Source organism: Macrotis lagotis, chromosome 1, assembly GCF_037893015.1.
Source record: "Macrotis lagotis isolate mMagLag1 chromosome 1, bilby.v1.9.chrom.fasta, whole genome shotgun sequence".
Taxonomy (NCBI): Eukaryota; Metazoa; Chordata; class Mammalia; order Peramelemorphia; family Peramelidae; genus Macrotis; species Macrotis lagotis.
Genome location: NC_133658.1, coordinates 718595874 through 718614613, shown reverse-complemented (window position 1 = coordinate 718614613; position 18740 = coordinate 718595874). Strand labels below are relative to the sequence as shown.

Here is an 18740-nt window from a genome sequence, read left to right as displayed (position 1 = left end):
GCTTCAACATATACCTTTTTACTTTGAATAATGGCATATCTAGTCTTCTATGACATCACCACACTTGGGATATTCTAATGTACAGTAAACATCATAGAATATTAGGGATGGATTTGTGTATATAAATTGTGATGGATTGTGTACAAATTGCATACACAAACTCTTTCATTTGACAGAAGACAAAACTCAGGTCTAGAAAAATGAGGAGACTTATTCAAGGTCACACAAAGAATGAGTGACAGAGTCAGGGGAAAAACCCTCCATCTCCTGATTTCCAGGCCAATGCTTCCTAATTCAAGAGAAGCTGAAAGGTCCATCAGTTCTCCAAATCTTCCTCAGAAGTATTTCCAGGTCAATTTAATGGATCATTTCCATCTTTAAGGAACAAGTTCCCATGAACTGTTCTATTTTTTGGTTATTAACTTTTAGAGGGTAACCAGTGTACTGTAGTGGTTAAATTCCTCTACTTGGAATAATAAAAAGCGGGGTTTTAAGTCCTATCTCTGACATGTTAACTATGTGTGTGACCATGGGCTTTCTTTCATTAGCCAGTGCTTTGGTTTGACTGTTGTAATTCACTTCATAATTTAAGTTGCTACTAATAAATATGCATTTCTACCTAAAATAAAAATGAAATGTAAGTGCTGGATTAAGCTGGCTTTATTGATGTCACTGTTATCATAAATGCAGTGTTATATAATAATACATTATTACATACTGTTCCAGAATACACTATCCCATGTTGAGAGACTCCAACAATAAAGAAAATAAACTTTGTATTCAGGAGAATTGCTTATAATTCTTTCTTACTTGCATATTAAGGGTTAGTAGATTTCTTTGATGTCTAGCTGCTATAAAACTGCATAAATTTGTGTTCCAAATGTTCAACAATTTTTTTTACTGTAACTATTACCAAAACCTTCACACACACACACACACACACACACACACACACACACACACACACACACACACAAACACGTACACACACGCACACAAACACAGACTTCTAGATTGTCAATAGGTTTTGTCAAGGTCTTTCTCAGGTTGGTCACTAATACCTAAATTGAGACTACCCTCGTTGAATTAACTTGCACTTTCAAAGTCACTGACTTCTATCATCCTGGGTTTCTTAAGAGAACAGTCCATTATAATTTCCCCTACAGATAACAAACTAAAGTTGAGGCCTCCTGGGATCCTGAATATGTATGTCCCCAGGTTAGGAAATATGGAGAAGACTGGTTGATGAGCTCAGGTTAAGTATGCCTGACCAATTTGTCCTCATCAGCTTTACCTGTCTGAGAATATCTGTGACAATTTTGGAGGTCCTTAGGATATTGACATTTTTGGGATGGAGGATGGAATTAATGGCTTTGTTGTAAAATGCCAAGGGCAGCTAGGAGTTACAGTGTATAGAACACCGATCCTGTGGGGAGGACCTGAGTTCAAATCTGACCTCAGATACTTAATATTTACCTAGCTGTGTGACCTTGGGCAAGTAACTTAATCCTATTCTCTGAAAAAAAATGCCTCTAATTGGTTGCAAACACCATTAAGAGAAAAAAATAAATAAAAGATAATAAAGACCATCTGACTTTGAGTTTGAAAACAAGATTTCTTGTAGATGTCCACAATTTAAATTTTCTATAAATACTTTACTACAGATTCATCAGTGTTTACATAGAGAAATTCTGATTATCTCCCTCCATCCCACCAAGCTTCCTAAAAGCAGTAGATACAACTTTACTTAGTTTAATTTAAACTTATTCTTAAATAAAATTAAATTAGGAACATACTGATCCACTAGTTTTCTAGCCTACTAATCCTGGATTTTCTCTTCAAATCAGTTTGAAGAGAAGAAAGGAAAAGGAACAAGCATTTATTAAGTATCTACTCTACATGCTAGGTAGTATGCTAAGTACTTCACAAATATTATCTCATTTGAGGCTCTCAAAAATTCTGGGCAGTAGATGCTATAATTATTCTCAATTTATAGATGAAAAAAACTGAGGCAGATATTAAATGATTTGCCCAGGGTCACACATTGATCTGGGAGTAGCAAAGCTCCCAATTTCAGGGCACTATCCACCACTCCAACCAATTGCCTCTGAGAAAAAGAATTTGATTTGAATAATAAAGTTAGCAATTTGGCAGTTTTTAAATGGATTTATCCAAAATTAATTTATTTAAAATTACTCAAATTAATTGATTTTTAATTGATGAATTAGCATAAAAATCTATAGATAGGTACCTGCTTGAATCTGCCCAATTGTTCATACTACTAGTTCATGTCTGAGCCATGCTTTAGGTCTAGGGTCAAATTTATTTTCAGAATTCAAGGAAGCAAATTAATTCTTTCACATTACTCTTAAAGGGGGAATTCACAGCAGCCTAACAACTAGTTAGGCTATTGATTCAAGGGAGGAAAAGGATCAAGATTAGAGGAAATGCTATATCTCAATGTCCTGGTAAATATAACTTAAATTTCTAAATTTGGTTTTTCTCTGAGGAAGAACAATAAAATACAGTGAAATCAGACTCTTGTAATAACATCTTCTCAAAAAACATCTAGCATTTAATTGTAGCTCAGTAGAGATAATTTTTCTTCATTTTATGTCATTGCTGACTGTCCAGAGTCAACTCCTCTTTGGTGATGTTTGAACTTAAAAGTAGTCCCAGAGGAATGGGACTTGAGGGTGGGGTTTCTGTAGTAGAGTAGCCACTGCTGGCTCTTGAACAAACCCCTGATCCTGCTCCAACCCTTGTACTTTCCAATTCTGAAGTTCTCCAATGACCAAAAATAATTATTATTGTTATTATTACAATTTATATATATATATATATATTATATATAGCTTCAAGGTTTTCAAATTGCTTTGCATTTATTATCTCATTTGATTCTCATAAAAATCCTATTAGATATAAGTTATGCTTATCCCTATTTTACAGATAAAGAAAGTAGGGTTGAGATAAGTGACCTATTTAGAATAATTCTGTTAGTGTCTGAGATAAAATTTGAACTCAGGTCTTAGTGACTCCAAGCCAGTGTTCTACACAGTACACAACCTGATAGACTTGATCACATCTTTTCTGCTCTCTACTCTCTTCTCCCAGTAGCTTATAGCTAAGACTGTCTTAGCCACCACTATTGGTATCTTCTTCTAAGAAACCTCCAGAGTTGGGGTAAAGCTACAATAATATATGTCTTTTTTATATCTCATTATCCTCCATTGTCTTCCCACGGAGGTGCTTTCTCATCTAATCTGCAAGCATCTATTAAGTACATATTTTTTTGCATCTTGATTCCCCCAATAGAATTCATACACTTTGAGTACTAGGTCTGTGTTTTTACCTTTCTTTGTATTCCCAGCAAGCACATATTGCTTAATAAATTTTTTGACCAATTGATTTTCATATTTTCTTTAAAAATTTAAAAGATACCTTGTTCATCTTCAAAAGTGATAAGTGCTTGTCCTTTCTGCAATTCATATTCAAGTTGTGTGGTTACTTGAAATGAACAGGAACTGTTTAAATATTTGCTGTTATCCTTAGTTCTCTCCACTGATACAAGCTTCATTTTCTTTTTAGGAACATTCTTTTTAATCTAATTTAAACAGAAAAATTTTATTAAGGACAAGACAAGATAATTCATAGATCTTTCCAGTTGTAATAGTGGTTTTCAAAAAAATCATCAAATAGCTCTAAGTATGGAAAGTTTACATTGGTGCAGATGAGCAACTCGTCAATTACTTTATAACTTTAAAGAATTGCTTGATAGTACCAAGAGATTAAGTGATTTGTCTAGCTTTCTTTATACTATCCCACAATGTGTCTACTTAATAGACATTAAATTGTTTTTCCCTCTACTGATGGTTCTCTATTAGAGGTATACTGGAGCCAACTCATCCAGACCAGAGAGACAATTTTCAGTGGGAGCAGTTATACCTTTGCTGCTCAGTCGTTTCAGTCTTGTCTGACTCTTTGTGATCCCAGAGATACTGGAACATTTTGCTCTTTCCTTCTCTAGGTCATTTTACAAATGAGGAAATTGAGACAGTTAGAGTTAAGTGATTTTTCCAAGGGCACACATCTAGTAAGTATTGGAAGCTAGATTTGAACTCAGGTCTTCCTAACTTCAGTCCCAGAGTGCTACTCACTGTACCACCTAACTGCCCACTTGTACCTTGGAAATTAGCAAATGTTACAAATCAAGGTTTGGCCTATTGTTTGGCAGTTTGCCTAGATTTTAAGATTGTGATGAAGAAAATATTATTAATGCAGAACATGTTATTGGCTCCCCTGATTATCTGATCATGGAATACTCATGGCAAGAACTTTGCCTTTAGCTTAAATCCCTGCTTCTCAAGAATCAACTTCCTCAAACTACTACCCACACTACCTTAGAAATAAGGTCCCTCAAACCGCTGGCTCTGTTCCCTACCCAAACTCCAATGATAGTCTGTCCAAGGCCATCTGAAGAAAGATAAATCATGCTCAGTTTAAAGGAAGATTAATTGGTAGTGAAGCCTATTTGGTGATTGGGATGATAAATGCTGTGCTACATTGTTACTCTTTCCTAGATTCATCTTACTTCCTGTTAATTAGTAATACCAAAACTTAGATTTATGTACTCATCTAGCTGCTCAGAAAAAAAAATGAGGAAGAGGACTAATTTTCCTCACTGACCAAGAGATGGTTGCATATGCCAAAGATAGGCCAAATAGGATAGAAGAGCCTTGGACACCAACCAATAACTACATCAAAAAACTATTTGAATTGACTAGCTGCTATTTTCCTAATGATCATTGAGGGAGACTAGCACAGTTGATACTAATAAAGGAAAAGCATACTTTATAGTGAAAAAATGTCAAGTCCAAATTCTCTTGAATTTGAATGATCGCCTCAGAGCTACTTAGCAATGAACCATGGAATTGAAAATTCTGTCACATTCACCAGACTCCATTTTCTACCATATTCACTCTTCAGTCTCATGATGTGGTTGTAAGAATGATTGATTCAACACTTTCTCATTACTGACCTAATAAGCTCTAATCACCATTATTAGGAATAATACCTTGAGATAATCATAATAAGAAATATTGATTTAACAACAAATAATAAAACCTTTGCATATCTATTTGCCATTTTACTTCATATATTAATATCCCAAAGATATTAATGATAAATATAATTTTGTTACCTAAATAGTAAAATAAAGTTTTACTACTTAATGGTAAATATAATTTTCTATTATTTCTATAAATATTCAGATAAATAATTTCAGTCTATACTCAAATGCAAATTTGTGATAACCTTTTTAATAACCCAATTGAAATTTCTATGAATTATAAGATTGCTTTTGCAAAAATAGTTCCAATTCCTTCAGAAGAAGCAAAGAGTTTTGAGAGTGAGGCATTGTGGGATAGAAGAAGAGTGATGGATTTGGAAAATTTGGGTACCCTTCTTGACTCTGCAACTTAACTACTGACCTAGAGCATTTGCTCTAACTTACTCTTTGTAGGACTCAGATTCTCTCCTATAAAATAAAATTACTTTTAAGATCCCTATGATACTACATTAAATGAATGAGTGAAAAAAATGAATGAATAGAATGAAAATTTCTGAAGCATCAGAAATAGTAGGAAGAAAGCTACCATACAAGTCAGGGAAGCTTGGTCCTAGAATGCAAAGATTTGCTGAAAACTAGCTCTTTGACCTTGGACATATCATAGAATCTCTCCACTATAAGACAAATGAATTAGATTCCTATATAATTTTAAACTATTGTAAGATATTTTTCCAAAAAAAAATTTCTACAATGATGCTGTAAAGAAAAAACAGCTTTTATAGAATTAAGAACTTTCATCAATATATGATCAACCATGATTTCAAAACATTAATGAGGAAGTGTGATGTCCTCATCCAAACACAGAGGTGGTATGGATAATCTAATCATTTGTCTTGCTTGAATGTGCATATTTGATATAAAAATTTTGCTTTTCTTCCTGCATTGGGGAATCTGGGAATTACAAAACACTACAGAGTTTTAAAAAAAAAAAAGGAAAAGAAAAGAGGATTATTGAAGCTTCTTCTTTTAAAGAAGAAAAGTTAGAAAGAAACAGAAATAAGCAAAACAACGTTAAAAGTTAAAGTTGCATATTGAGCAATACAATTTTGAAAGTTATGTCAAATTTACTTAAAAAGGAAAGCAAGCTGTATACTAAAGAGTCAGTTTCTTAGCCAAACTACTTCTGTTCCAATTTATACCTCAAACTGTGTTTAATTGGGGGGGGGTTCCCCTAAAGTTCTGAATTATGAAAAGAAAAAGGATGGAAAGAAGGAAGAAAGGAAGATTTTTTCAGTGACTTCATCACAAGATCTCTGCTTTATATCCATTCACAAATGAACCATACTCTCACAAATGTATTGGAAACAGAAATGAAACAGGTCTAATTATTAAATTAATCCTTTAAGTAAAGGTTTTTTCCTTTGAGAGGATCTTGCTGAGAAAATTTAAATACTAAAGATTAAAGTTGGAGAATTAAATGTAAGCTACATTCATAAATAAATGAATTTATTGCATCAAACTGGATTAAAAGTTTCAACTGTTGGGGGCAGCTTGGTGGTGCAGTGGATAGAGCACCCCTGGAGCCAGGAGGACCTGAGTTCAAATACAGCCTCAGACACATACTAATTATCTAGGTGTGTGACCTTGGGCAAGTCATGTCTTACAAAAAAAAAAATTTCAACTATCATTCAATTCCAATATTTGGTCAAAAATTATTTAGCACATATTGAAATCAGACTTAAAACAATAATGAACATGTTTTAAAGTGGATTTTTGTATAATAAACCTAAAGGATTTCTCTTTTTAAAAAAAAGGTATTGACTAAAAAAAAAAGGATAGATAAAACATTTAAGTACAAAGTTACCAGAAAAGATGATGAAGGTTGTTGCAGATCTGTTTCAAGCTTTTTAATCTCCAACTTTAGATCAATATTTGCTTTTATCATTTCATCAATGCTCTGAAAAATTGGTGAAAAAAACAAATGAAATCAATTTTTCACATTAAACAAAATGCTTACCAGCAGGGAATATCTAATAGTTCCAACCTGGAGAATTTGCTGTCAGAAATTCTCTTTCTTCCCTTGTACCTTGCTTATTAGCATTTTGTTTTTCTCATGAATTTATCATGCTCTAGTTTGCATTATAGATGTTTGTAAACTCCTTAAGGGCAAGAATCTGTCTTTGTAATCTCTCCCAATAATCTCACATCAGTGCTCTCCACACATCAAATCTGCTCAGTAAATATTGATTGAATCATCTTAAATTGATTTGTTTAAAACCAAAATTAAATATAATATTTTAAAGGATTTTTAATTTGATCATGTATTATAAACTATTCCATTTCTGGAAAAAATAGACTATCAGAAAATAGATACAAAATTGGCAATGAAACCAAATTGATTAATTTGTATAAATTGTCCCAATTAATACTTGTACCTTTTGTACATTATTTCTTGGGTCTTCTATTAGTTGTTTCAATTCTTCTTCTATTATCTTGTTATTTTTATCTTCAAGAAACACATCAAGAAGCAACTGCAAGTCTTCTTCCTGAGCTGTTGTCATTTTTTCTTCTAGAAAATAATCATCTTTTGAATATTCACAGACTTAAGTTTAGGAATATTTAATCTCAGATTTAGGAAAATGAAGTAATAACTGTCATATTTTCATGAATGACAAACAAGTTTTAAGAAGGCTTCTTTCCTAACTCTTCTATTTCCTTGGGTTTTTTTTCCCTTATTAATCCTGTATTTCTTTCTTTCTAGATCACAAACAATGCAAAGTAAAATTTTCGATTTATTTCCAGGATTAAAATAATACTTAAGACCCAATGTTCTGAATTATCTGCCTAACATATTGAAATTATGACAGAAAAAAAAGAATAAGTATGATGGTTAGCATTCCTATACTGGAATAGTTGTCCTAGGATGGAATCACTTGAGATTCCAGTTTCAACAGCTATTTATAAGGTAGGAGAAAGGGATAACTATTCTCTCTATTGCATGAGATTATAAGAAGGTTCAAATGAGAGGATTACAAAGAACTATCCAAATGTAAGGCAATATAATCTTATAATACTCTCTTCACAATTTGTGATTTAAGTAGGAATATGTTCCTCTTTAAAAGCTAAACTTATGTTCAGTATTCCTTTTTTGAGTCCAAGAAGTATTTTCTTAAATATGTGAATAAATGAGATGTTTCCATCTACTGTTTATATGATGCTTTGAACTGTCTTTTGTTTTCCTATCTCCAATACTTAGCATAATGTCTAGCCAACAAGGGATACTTGACAAATATTTATTTAATTCAACCGAATATAATATTGGCTTTCCTGCTTAAAGGTTGTTGGACTTGAAAGCAGGAAAGCCTGAGTTCAAATCTTGATATCTAGTTTTATGACCTTGGGCAATTAAATTAACCACTGAGCCTCACCTCTTCTTTAAAAAATGAAAATAATATCACCTACATCAGAGGGTTGTTAAGAGGACTAAATGAGAAACATATGCAAAGCTCTTTGGAAACATTTAGACTCTATAGAAATATTAGCTATCATTGGCTATTCTTAAATACATATAAAGACATAGATATAGATTTCCTCATCTAGGAGTGGCAGAGAGGACTGACAACTGGAGTGATCAGGATTTTTTTTATAGGAAATAATGATGTAAAATAAAATAAGGAATATTATGAGCCTGCTGTGAGGAAGAAAGTAATAATAATAATAACAACATTTTGATAATGCTTATTCTTTTCCAGGCACTGTGCTAAATGCTTTATAATTAATTTCTCATTCGGTCATGTCTGAAATCAGGACATAGGCTAGAAAACAAGCACTAAAAACATACCATTAAAAGTTATTATGATGATACAACATAAAACTATTATGATGATAGAGATGTTCAAGACACAAACACAGAAGATAATGACTCTCTAGAAGCTATTTTTTTATTTTTATTACTTTTTTTTGCAAGGCAAATGGGGTTAAGTGGCTTGCCCAAGGCCACGTGGCTAGGTAATTATTAAGTGTCTGAGACCGGATTTGAACCCAGGTACTCCTGACTCCAGGGCCGGTGCTTTATCCACTGTGCCACCTAGTCTCCCCAATAATGACTCTCAAACAACAATAAGCAATTCCTCAAAACATAGCTTGGGCAAGAATTCAATTCAATTCCTAGAAAAGATAAAACTCAAAATTTGTTAAAGAGTGAAAAAAATGGATTTAATCAATGAAAAGAAAGTGCTAGAGTAGAAAAAAATGAAAAAGAAATGAGAGTCATGGAAGAAAGAATTAGAAAGGAAATTAATGGCTTGGCACATTAATGCCAAGTAAACTCAGGCTTTCCTGCTTTCAAATTCAACTGAAAACTCCTAAAAATTGAAATAAACCAAATAGAAGTCAATGACTACATGAAACAAAAAAATATTAAAACTAAATCAAAAGGTTAAAAAAGAAACACACACAAAGAAAAAAAGTAAGATAATACTAATATTAAAAACCTATAAAAATTGGGAAGAAAAAATTTAAGAATTACTCTCTATAGCCTAGATATCATATTTCAAGATATCTTAAAACTGCTCAGATTTCTTAGAACTAGAGGTCAAAGTGGAAAGAAAAAGAATTTCTGGGGAAAAAAAGCCACCGAATGGGTCCAAGAACTTTATAAACATAATTCAGGATTTCCTGATCAAATTAAAAATACTACAAGCAGTCAGAAAGAAAGAATTCAAATTCTGAAGAATCACACATAGGATCACATATAATTTGGCAACCACTTTGTTAAAAGGATTTGTAGTACTTGGAAGAAAAATAAAATGGTCAATGCGAATGACTGAATAATGATATCCTACTTATACTCAACTATGGAGAAATAATGCATGTATGCCCTCTGAACGCTATCATCATAGAGAAAATCTAATTTGTCAAAATTAGAGGATTCTGTTTTTTCTTGATTACCTTAAGAAACGAATGAAAAGAAAGGAAAAGAGAGAAACACTGAGGATGGGGGGGAAGTATGTTAGAGGAAATTATTATATGAAGTTATGTAAGCAGATATCTATTCAGACAAGGAGGAGGTGTTCAAAGGGAATTACTGACCCTTGAGCCTCACTTTCATCTAAACTTGTCAAAGAAGGAAGAATACATGCCTACACACATATACACAGAAAAAGACTTTGCTATAGAAATACAAGAAAGAAGGGGGAATTAGAGGGAGAAAAGATTAGGAATTAGTCCTAAGCAAAATAAACTTTCTGAATATATAAAAATATAACTCTTTTTGATATGGCAAAGAATGGAATTCTGAGAGGGTGTCCATAAATTGTGAAATGGATGAAAAAATTATGGGTAAAAAATTTGAAGAGAATAATTGCAAAGAAACCTGGGAAAATTTAAAAGAACTAATGCAGAATAAATTGATCAGAACCAGGAGAACAATTTATACAGTGACAATAATGTAGTAAAGAAAACAACATCAAAAGAATTAAGGACTCTATTCACTGTAATGACCCACCATAATTTCAAAAGACAAAATAAAAAACATGCTACCCACTTGATAGAATGATAGAGGTGAAGAACTCAGAATACAGAATAAGACAAATATTTTTTAGAATGGACAAGATGAAAAGCAAGTCATCCTAAAGAGCTTTCATTCTACTGGAAGTTAATGCAATTTTAGGCCACATTAAAAAAAAGCATAATATACAGAACTGGGGGAGAAGAGAAAAATGGAAAACCTGTACTCTGAACTGGTCAGGCAATATTTGGATTATTGTGTTCAGTTGTGGGCACTGCCCATTTTTGGAAGGACCTTAATAAACTAAAAAACATTCAGAGAAGCAAGTGACTAGGATGTTTCAGGGACTAAAGTTTGTCCTCAGTTCCCCTATGTATAAAAAGAGATTAAACCAAGTCTAAGGACCAGATGATTCTAAGATCCTTTTTAAGATGTAGAGCTATGGTGCTCTGATTTCCCCTATAATTTACTTTCAATTAACTTCTAAAGTCAAAGTAAAGAGTGATTGTTAAATACCAGCTAACTGGTACTAAAGACATATGTGGTTTGACCACTTTTGCTCATGCACTGGAAAGAACAGTAAACTGGTGCCAGTAGACCTGGTTCTAACTACTTCATAGAATTACTCTGAGGAAAAAGCTTTCTGTCACTAAAGAGCTAAACAAACATAAATAGCCATTATTAATCACAACTCTACCATTTAGTGGCTGTGGAACTATGGAAAATTCTTTTCATCTCTCAGGACAAAATGAGGGAGTTGGACTAGATAATCACAGGCTTTCATTTTAAATTTATTTTATTAGCATCATTAGGAACTTCAATTCCACAAAAATTTGTTGTATCCATTACCTTCTCCTCTTCATACGGCCACTCTACTGGTCCAGGTCTTATCACTATTTGACTGGTCTACTGTAGTAGCCTCCTAATTTAATTGGATCCCCCCACTTCTAGCATCTCCCCTCTCAAATTCACCCACCAATAATCTTCCTAAATTATAAATGTGATATAGTTAGACCATGCCATTTCTCTCAAGAATTCTTCTACCTTTAAGATGAAATACAGACTTTCTACTTGGCTAACATTTTTATAGTGATTTAAAATTTTCAAAGCACTTTGCATATATTATCTAGGTTGCGTCCCACCTCAGTGAAGTAGCTACTATTATTATACTCATTTTATAAATTTAAAATTGAGTCTGGAAGAGGTGACTTGCTCACATGACTAGTTAGTGTCGGAATCAAAAATCAAACTCAGATCTTTCCAGTCTATCATTTTACTAACTTGGAATATAAAGCTCTTCATACTATGATTCCAACCTACCCTTCTACTTAATATTATTCCTTTGCAAATATTCTTTATTCTGGCCAAACTGGTCTACAGGCTATTCCCTGAATTCAGTAATACAGCCACTCTCTTTCCATGCCTTGACAAATCCTCCCTAATGCCTTCAAAGTGCACCTCAGGTATCACTTCTTACATCTTTCCTGATTTTGCTACCTGTTATTCATTTCTCCTTTCTCAAATTATCTTGTATTTGTTTAATTAATTGTTGCTACCTCCCCCAGTAGAATGTAAACTCTTTGAAAACAAGGACTATTTTTTGTGTTGTCTTAATTTTCAGCCCTTATCACAATATCTTACAAACAGTAGGGGTTTACTAAATGCTTGTTGAAAGGATGAACAAATGGAATTTTAATTTCCTCCTTGCCCAATTATGAATTAGTATGAAGCTTTCTCTTTGTGAGTTTCCTGAGAATAATGACTAAATCTAATTTAATCTTTGTACTGCCTCCAGTTCTTAATAAATGATTCTTGATTCAAATTATCTAACCTGGTCACATGGGACTTGGACTTGAGTAGATACTACACAAATAAGCATGTTTCAAAAGTGAAGTTCAGCAATGTACCATGAGAAATATGAAGAAAGTACTTAAAACTATTAATCAGGGAGAGCTTTATGAAACTTCCTTTGGGTTCCATGTCAAGGAAGGGGATTCAATAGTTAGAGATGAAGTTGGAAGTAGGGAGGGAGTTGGAAATGGAGTGCAAATGGCGGAAGTGCAAAAAAGCAGATGAGAAAAGGAAACACAAAGTTTCTGGTTTGCTGAAAGCTGGGGAGTATGTGAAGGGGACAATTGTAGGGACGAAGAGGGTTAAGGGGAAATGGGAAATCATCTGAGGCTGATGGATTTGTAATAAGAGGGCCTTAGTTCCAATCCTGGATCTGTCACTTACCATCTTTGTAACCTTGAGCAACCTCTTGAAATCTCTAGCTCCCTAGATGGCCTCCAATACCCCTTCCAATTCTAAATCTGTGAATTCAATAAGTAATATCTGTGAGTTCAATAAGTAATACTTAATGAAAAACAAGAGAGAAGCTAGTATCAATTTATGCAAAGCAGAAGTAAACCAAACATTCTAGAAGGGGTTCCTTCTTAAGAATAACAGGAAATAAGGCAGAATGTAGAGGATCTAAGATCAAAAATATAGTTTTTTCTGTTGATAAGGAAAATTCATTGAAGATTTTTGAATTTGGGATTGACATGAAAATTATATTTGGGGATGATTATGGGCATATGACTAATGGAATAATAATAAAAAATGATCAAAGGGTTGGTTTCAGAGAAAAGTAGGAAGTATGAACTGATGCAGAAAGAAGAATCAAGACAGCAATGTATACAGTAACAACATTATAAAAATCTAACAGCTTTGAAAGACTTGAAAACTGATAGGTGCAATGAGTCAAAAATAATTCCAGAGAACTGAAGATGAACCTTGCTACTAATCTCTTGACAGAAAAGTGACATTTAAGATGTTGAATTAGCCCTACATTTTTAGATACAATGTGGAAATTTGTTTTACTTGGCTTTATTTTTTACAAAGGGCTTTAATCTTCTCAGTGATGGAAAGTGAAGGGGGTAGGGAATAGTAGAAGGGGGTGGGCAGGAAAGCAAGACCATTGGAGGTATTTTTTTTAATTGCAAGAAAAGAATTGAAGGAAGACCAAAGAAAAGTACATAGAATCTACAGAACAGCTTTGAAAGCTACCATTCAAGTTTACTATATACTTAAAAGATAAAAACAAGTTGGATATAATATAATATACAATCTTCATTTTCTCTTCTACATATATAATGCAAATGCCCATCCTAATTTGATTTTTGTTAAATTAAAAATCAAAAATCAAAAAAAAAATTTAAAGTACTTCTTCACCAAACCCTTTGTTCCTACTACCATATAATTTTGTATTTTACTTTTCCTCAATGGATTTCGACTTTCTATCTGTAAAAAATAATTTCTAAGGTCCTTTCCAATCTCCAAATCCTATTCTATTCTTCACCAATAATAGCCATACAACTGGTTTAATGAATTACTGAGATTCAAATTGACCTTAATTCCAGCTGAGCAATTAAAAAGGCGTTTTTGTTTAAAACCATATATTGGGGAAGAACCAGTTTATTTTTATAAGCTTTTTCTTTCGAATACTTGTACTATTCATTGTAAATATAACAGTTAAAATATTCAAGAATTAAATGGGGTCTACTTTGGCTGTTTGCATTTTTTTAAAAATATATTTTAAGAGGTTCAACAAGTTGTAAAGATATATTGCCACAGAGCTATTGATCAGGAATCCCCCATTCCACTTAATGGAATTAACCCAATTCTGTCAGTGAGATTAAGACCATACCTCAAGGTATCTTTTAGTAGCATCCTCCCCTCCCCTCTTATTTTGATGAGAACAGAAAATTTCATTTCATTGATGTAGAAAGTTCTCATAGAGGAACTTTCTTTAAAGATGTAGATGGCAATTTCTTTGCAATTTATGGTCTTAGGTAGGAATTCTTAATCCGGGATAAGTAAACTTTTTTTAAAAGTATTTTGCTGACCACATTTTGATATTATTCATTTTCTTTGCATTCCTGTATGTTTTGGTCTATGCATTCAAAATATTATTCACTGGACTGGAGAAAGGGAGCTATATGGCATTTCAAAAATGTCAAGCATTTTTATCATGGAGAGTTTCCTGGGGATTTGAGAAGTTAAAGTGACTTGGCCAGGGTCACACAGTATGTCAGAAGCCCACTTTGAACCTAGTTCTTCCTCTAATTTCAACAAGTCGGCAAAAAGTTCATCCTGCTAAGAAGAAATGACCACTTGCTTTAGTTTCCTACTAGGACTCCACTAATAAATAGACTTATGAAACTAGCTACTAAGATAAATTTTGAGAGACAAGATTCATGGGCGGGATTTGGGGCGGGGTTTCACTTTCATAAGTGAAACAAAACGCAGGCTGTTTACGAGTCTGGGAGCCATGACTGGGGCCGGGGTGCTCTGCCAAAGGGCCGTTGGGCAAAGAGGATAGTAAGCGAAACGTCTCTCAGACAGATCTGTCCTCCGGAGCCCTGCTGGCAGCCTGGGTCTGGCTGAAAGGAGCCGGCTATCCCACAGCTGCCGGAGCTCCGCGCCCCAGCAGCTCCTCTGCCAAAGCTGTCCCTTTGCATGGCTTGTGTCCTTTCCCAATCCTGACATCGCCCTCAACTCCCAGGTGGACCCCAAAATACTCCCCCCATTACCTGCCTGCCCCATACCTCCCAATCTGAGCTCCTGGCCTTGGAGGACGCAGGCCGGGAAGGGCGGCGGCGGCGGCGGCTGGGCCACAGAAGCCCCTCCAGAGGCACTCTCAGTCTCACCGAGGAGGTGGGACTTACCTCGGAAGTCTAGGAGGGGCCGTTGGCACCAAACAGCCTCTCTCCTTTTCCTGGAAATCATGTCAAGATGGGTGGGAGGGAAAGAACCGCCCAGTAGCACATTGTAGTCTATATGTCTTCTGAGCCAAGTCCTCCCCAAAGGACTGTTATGTGCAAACGCAGTTTCCCAACTTCCCAAAGAATTTGTAGTTCTGTTAGTTCGCTGTGGGGTTTCTCATTTTCTCAAAGGAAGTGCCCAGATTGAGAATCGAGGAAAAAGGGGACAAATCAGGCTTTGGAGCTTTTTTGTTTTTTTCCTATTGCCTTGAGAATTGCACCAAGGACTATTCTCGGGTTTTCAACGAAAAAGTATGACTTTGTTTCAAAACAGCTTTTGTTCTGTTTTCTGTTTAGTTTTAAGAGTGTATGGAACATTGCCCTGGAGCAACTGTTACTTTAATGACTGAGCTTCATCTTTTTTAATTAAATATTTTTCAATTAATAAGTGTTTTCCCCTCCCCCTCCACCCTTCCACTGAAAAAGAAAAAAAGAACAAAATTTTGATAGCAAAGATATATAGCCAACCAAAACAAATTCCTACTTTGGCCATATCAAAAAATATACCTCTCCTGTATATTGAGTCCATCAACTTTTTGTCAGAAGTGGGCAGCATTATTCATCATTAGTCTTGGAATGGTGATTGGGCAAAGTTCTTAGGATAGATTACATAGCATTCAGGTATATCCTTTTAAATAAAGGATAACTTTCATATAAGCAAACATAGAAAGAAATTTTCAAGTAGAACCATAGATTTAGAGTTAGGAGAGACCCCAAAAGTCATCTAGATCAATTCTCACCATAGTTAATTGATCCTAAGTCACCAAACCAGACAGTACTTCACTGTCCCATCCAGCGATCCACCCCTGAATCGAAGAGTAATGGCTCTTCCCCTTTCCACCTAGGATCAGTAATCAAATCAATATTACAATACTATCATTTTTCAGGAGAAAAGGCCCACCCATTGACTGCCTTATAAATCATTTGAATGTCTGGGTGCTCCCAGATCATATTTTCCTTTCCAGGCTCCTCTTCCATACAAGTGTTATCTCCTCATTTTAAAAAATCTAAGTTTCCTAAAGTCAGGGACTTTCATTTACTAATAAAGAAACTGAGACCTATGGTGGTTAAGTGATGGTCCCAAGGTCAAATAAGCAGGAACATCAGCCAGGATTTGCAGCCAGGTCCTTTTAACTCAAAACAGTGCTCTGATTCAAAAAGCATTAGTCAGTCAATGTTGGGAGCCAGGGTCTCTAAGCTGTTTGACACAGTCGCGGCAAGAAGACTCAGGGCAGTCACACTGCCTGATGGAACAACATTTCCTTCTTCAATATATATAGGGATTCCATGAATACCCATATTTATAGGTCTATTATTGATTGCAAAACTTACTCATCCTAATAGTGCAATGACTATAAAGGAAGGATTTCAGAGAAATTCCTTGAATAAAACAGATTGTGAACTCTGTCCAAATTTAACAGCACTGCCTCTCCTTGAGATATACAAAAGGCTTCAGCATTATGAAATCTTTGGAAGATACAGCACTGGGAGTTCCAGGGAGATGTCAGAATATATACAGGGAAACCAGATACAAAATGGGTCAGATAGAATTCCAGGGAAATTAACAGTTTTGCCCCCCTTATCATACACAGGAATATATGATAAAGATGGTGAGAGAATAGTTAGTATAGGTAACTAATATGTGAACTCTAACAGCCTTAGTTTATTGGCAAAGAATAAAAAGTCATAGAAACCGTAGCATCTACCAACAAGGACTGAAAGGAAAATTAGTTATTGAAGGAGTCAACGGACAGGTGGACAAACATAACTACCCTCACTATAGGTTGTCAAGGGAGCATATTGAAAACATTACATATGTAGTACAAAAACATAGAAGCATTCCATTAAACAAATTATATCAAAGATTATTCTAAGGAAAGTTCTGTTTAATCAATAACTTTACTATGCAACAACAAACTAGGCAACAGGCAGGTTGAGGTCATCACGGTATGAGCAGGGACAAGAAAATTAATTACATGATTGATAATCACACTTGGAAGCACTACATGATCAAACTTGTAACCATATGAACTATGTGATTAATGATGAAAACCAAGGAAATGATTTTAATGATTGTAACCAAGGAAATGATTTTAATTTGCTTGTTTCATATGATTCTAAGACTATAAAAATAAATCTAAGCAGCTGACAGTCAGTCAACCTGCTCCTGCCTTTACCTACTTGTTGACTCAACTTATTTCGCCGACTCTATCCCTCCTGTCAAGTTCCAAGGACCCGACGGAGGCTGGACCCCTGCAAGTCAACAAACATTGATCAAGCATACACTAAGTGCCAGACACTATACTAAGCCCCAAGGATAGAAAGACAAAAACAGTTCCCACCTTCAAGAAATTCACAGGGATTTCGTGCATCAGAAAAAACTTGTTGAAGGTGAGATTTTATCAGATACTTGGAGGAAGTCAGAGAAATAGGACATAGAAGTAGAACATTCAAGGCATGGAGAAAGTCAGTGTGAAATCAAGAAGATGAAGTATGTGTAAAAGGAACAGTAAGAAAACCCAGGTAATTATTATTGAGTATGTGAATAGCTTTAAAAACCAAGCAGGATTTCCTTTTTGATCCTGGAGGCCATAGAGAACCATTGGTTTTTATTAAATAGGGAGTGACATGACATTGGTCAGATCTGAGCTTTAGTAAGATCACTATAGGAGGAGTAACTATAATGGAGAAAGAGAGGCCAAAGGCAGAGAGGCCAAACAGAAGCTATTGCAGTAGTTCTGGCATAAGATGATAAGGGACTAATGAGTTGACAGGGTCAGAGTAAAAAAAGGGTTGTTAAGGAGAGATGTTCTAAAGGTAGAATCAATTGGACTTATCAGCAGAGTGGATATCCATGGGGTGGGGAGTGGGGAGAAGGTGAGAAAGAGAAAAATCTCGAGGATGATTCCTAAGTAGCAGATCTAGTGACCGGGAGAATTGTAGTGTACTTAACAGTAATAAGAAAGTACAGTAAAGGACTTGCATTTGGAGGGAAAGATAATTATTTAACTTTGGAAGTGTTAAATTTAAAATGTCAATGGGACATCCAGTTTGAAATGGCAAACATTTGGAGATGCTGAAATGTTAGTAAAAAGAGAGGTTAGAACAAGATAAAACTGAGAATCTACTGTATAGAAATGATAATTAAATCCATAGGAGCTAATGGGATTGCTAAGCAAAAATAGTATTGGGGGGGGAAGAAGAGAGAGTCCAGGAGAAAGCCTTGGAGGATACCTATCTTTAACCTGGCATAACCTAAATGAAGATACAGCCCCCCCCCCCAAAAAAGGAAAGGACCTACAGGTAGAGGGGGAACCAGGAGAGAGCAATGTTGAGAAAGAGAGACTAATAATAATGC

At 34.7% G+C, this 18740-nt stretch overlaps 1 protein-coding gene across 4 annotated transcripts in view; it reads right to left on the bottom strand.

The window, feature by feature from the left end:
- The window catches only part of NMI (N-myc and STAT interactor), a 44018-nt gene extending 28607 nt beyond the window's left edge, over positions 1–15411 (bottom strand). The window contains exons 1-5 of one of the 4 annotated variants that reach the window (XM_074216015.1): positions 15167–15222; positions 12813–12889; positions 7504–7637; positions 6933–7025; positions 3442–3604 (exon numbers count right to left, since the gene is read on the bottom strand). In XM_074216015.1, coding sequence (XP_074072116.1) covers positions 3442–3604; positions 6933–7025; positions 7504–7629 — 382 coding nt within the window. In that variant the 5' untranslated portion in view covers positions 7630–7637; positions 12813–12889; positions 15167–15222. Of the gene's footprint in view, positions 1–3441; positions 3605–6932; positions 7026–7503; positions 7638–12812; positions 12890–15151; positions 15247–15286 lie in introns of those variants that run through there. The other 3 variants (XM_074216012.1, XM_074216014.1, XM_074216013.1) reach the window with 3 other exon arrangements.
- Positions 15412–18740: the final 3329 nt, after the last annotated feature.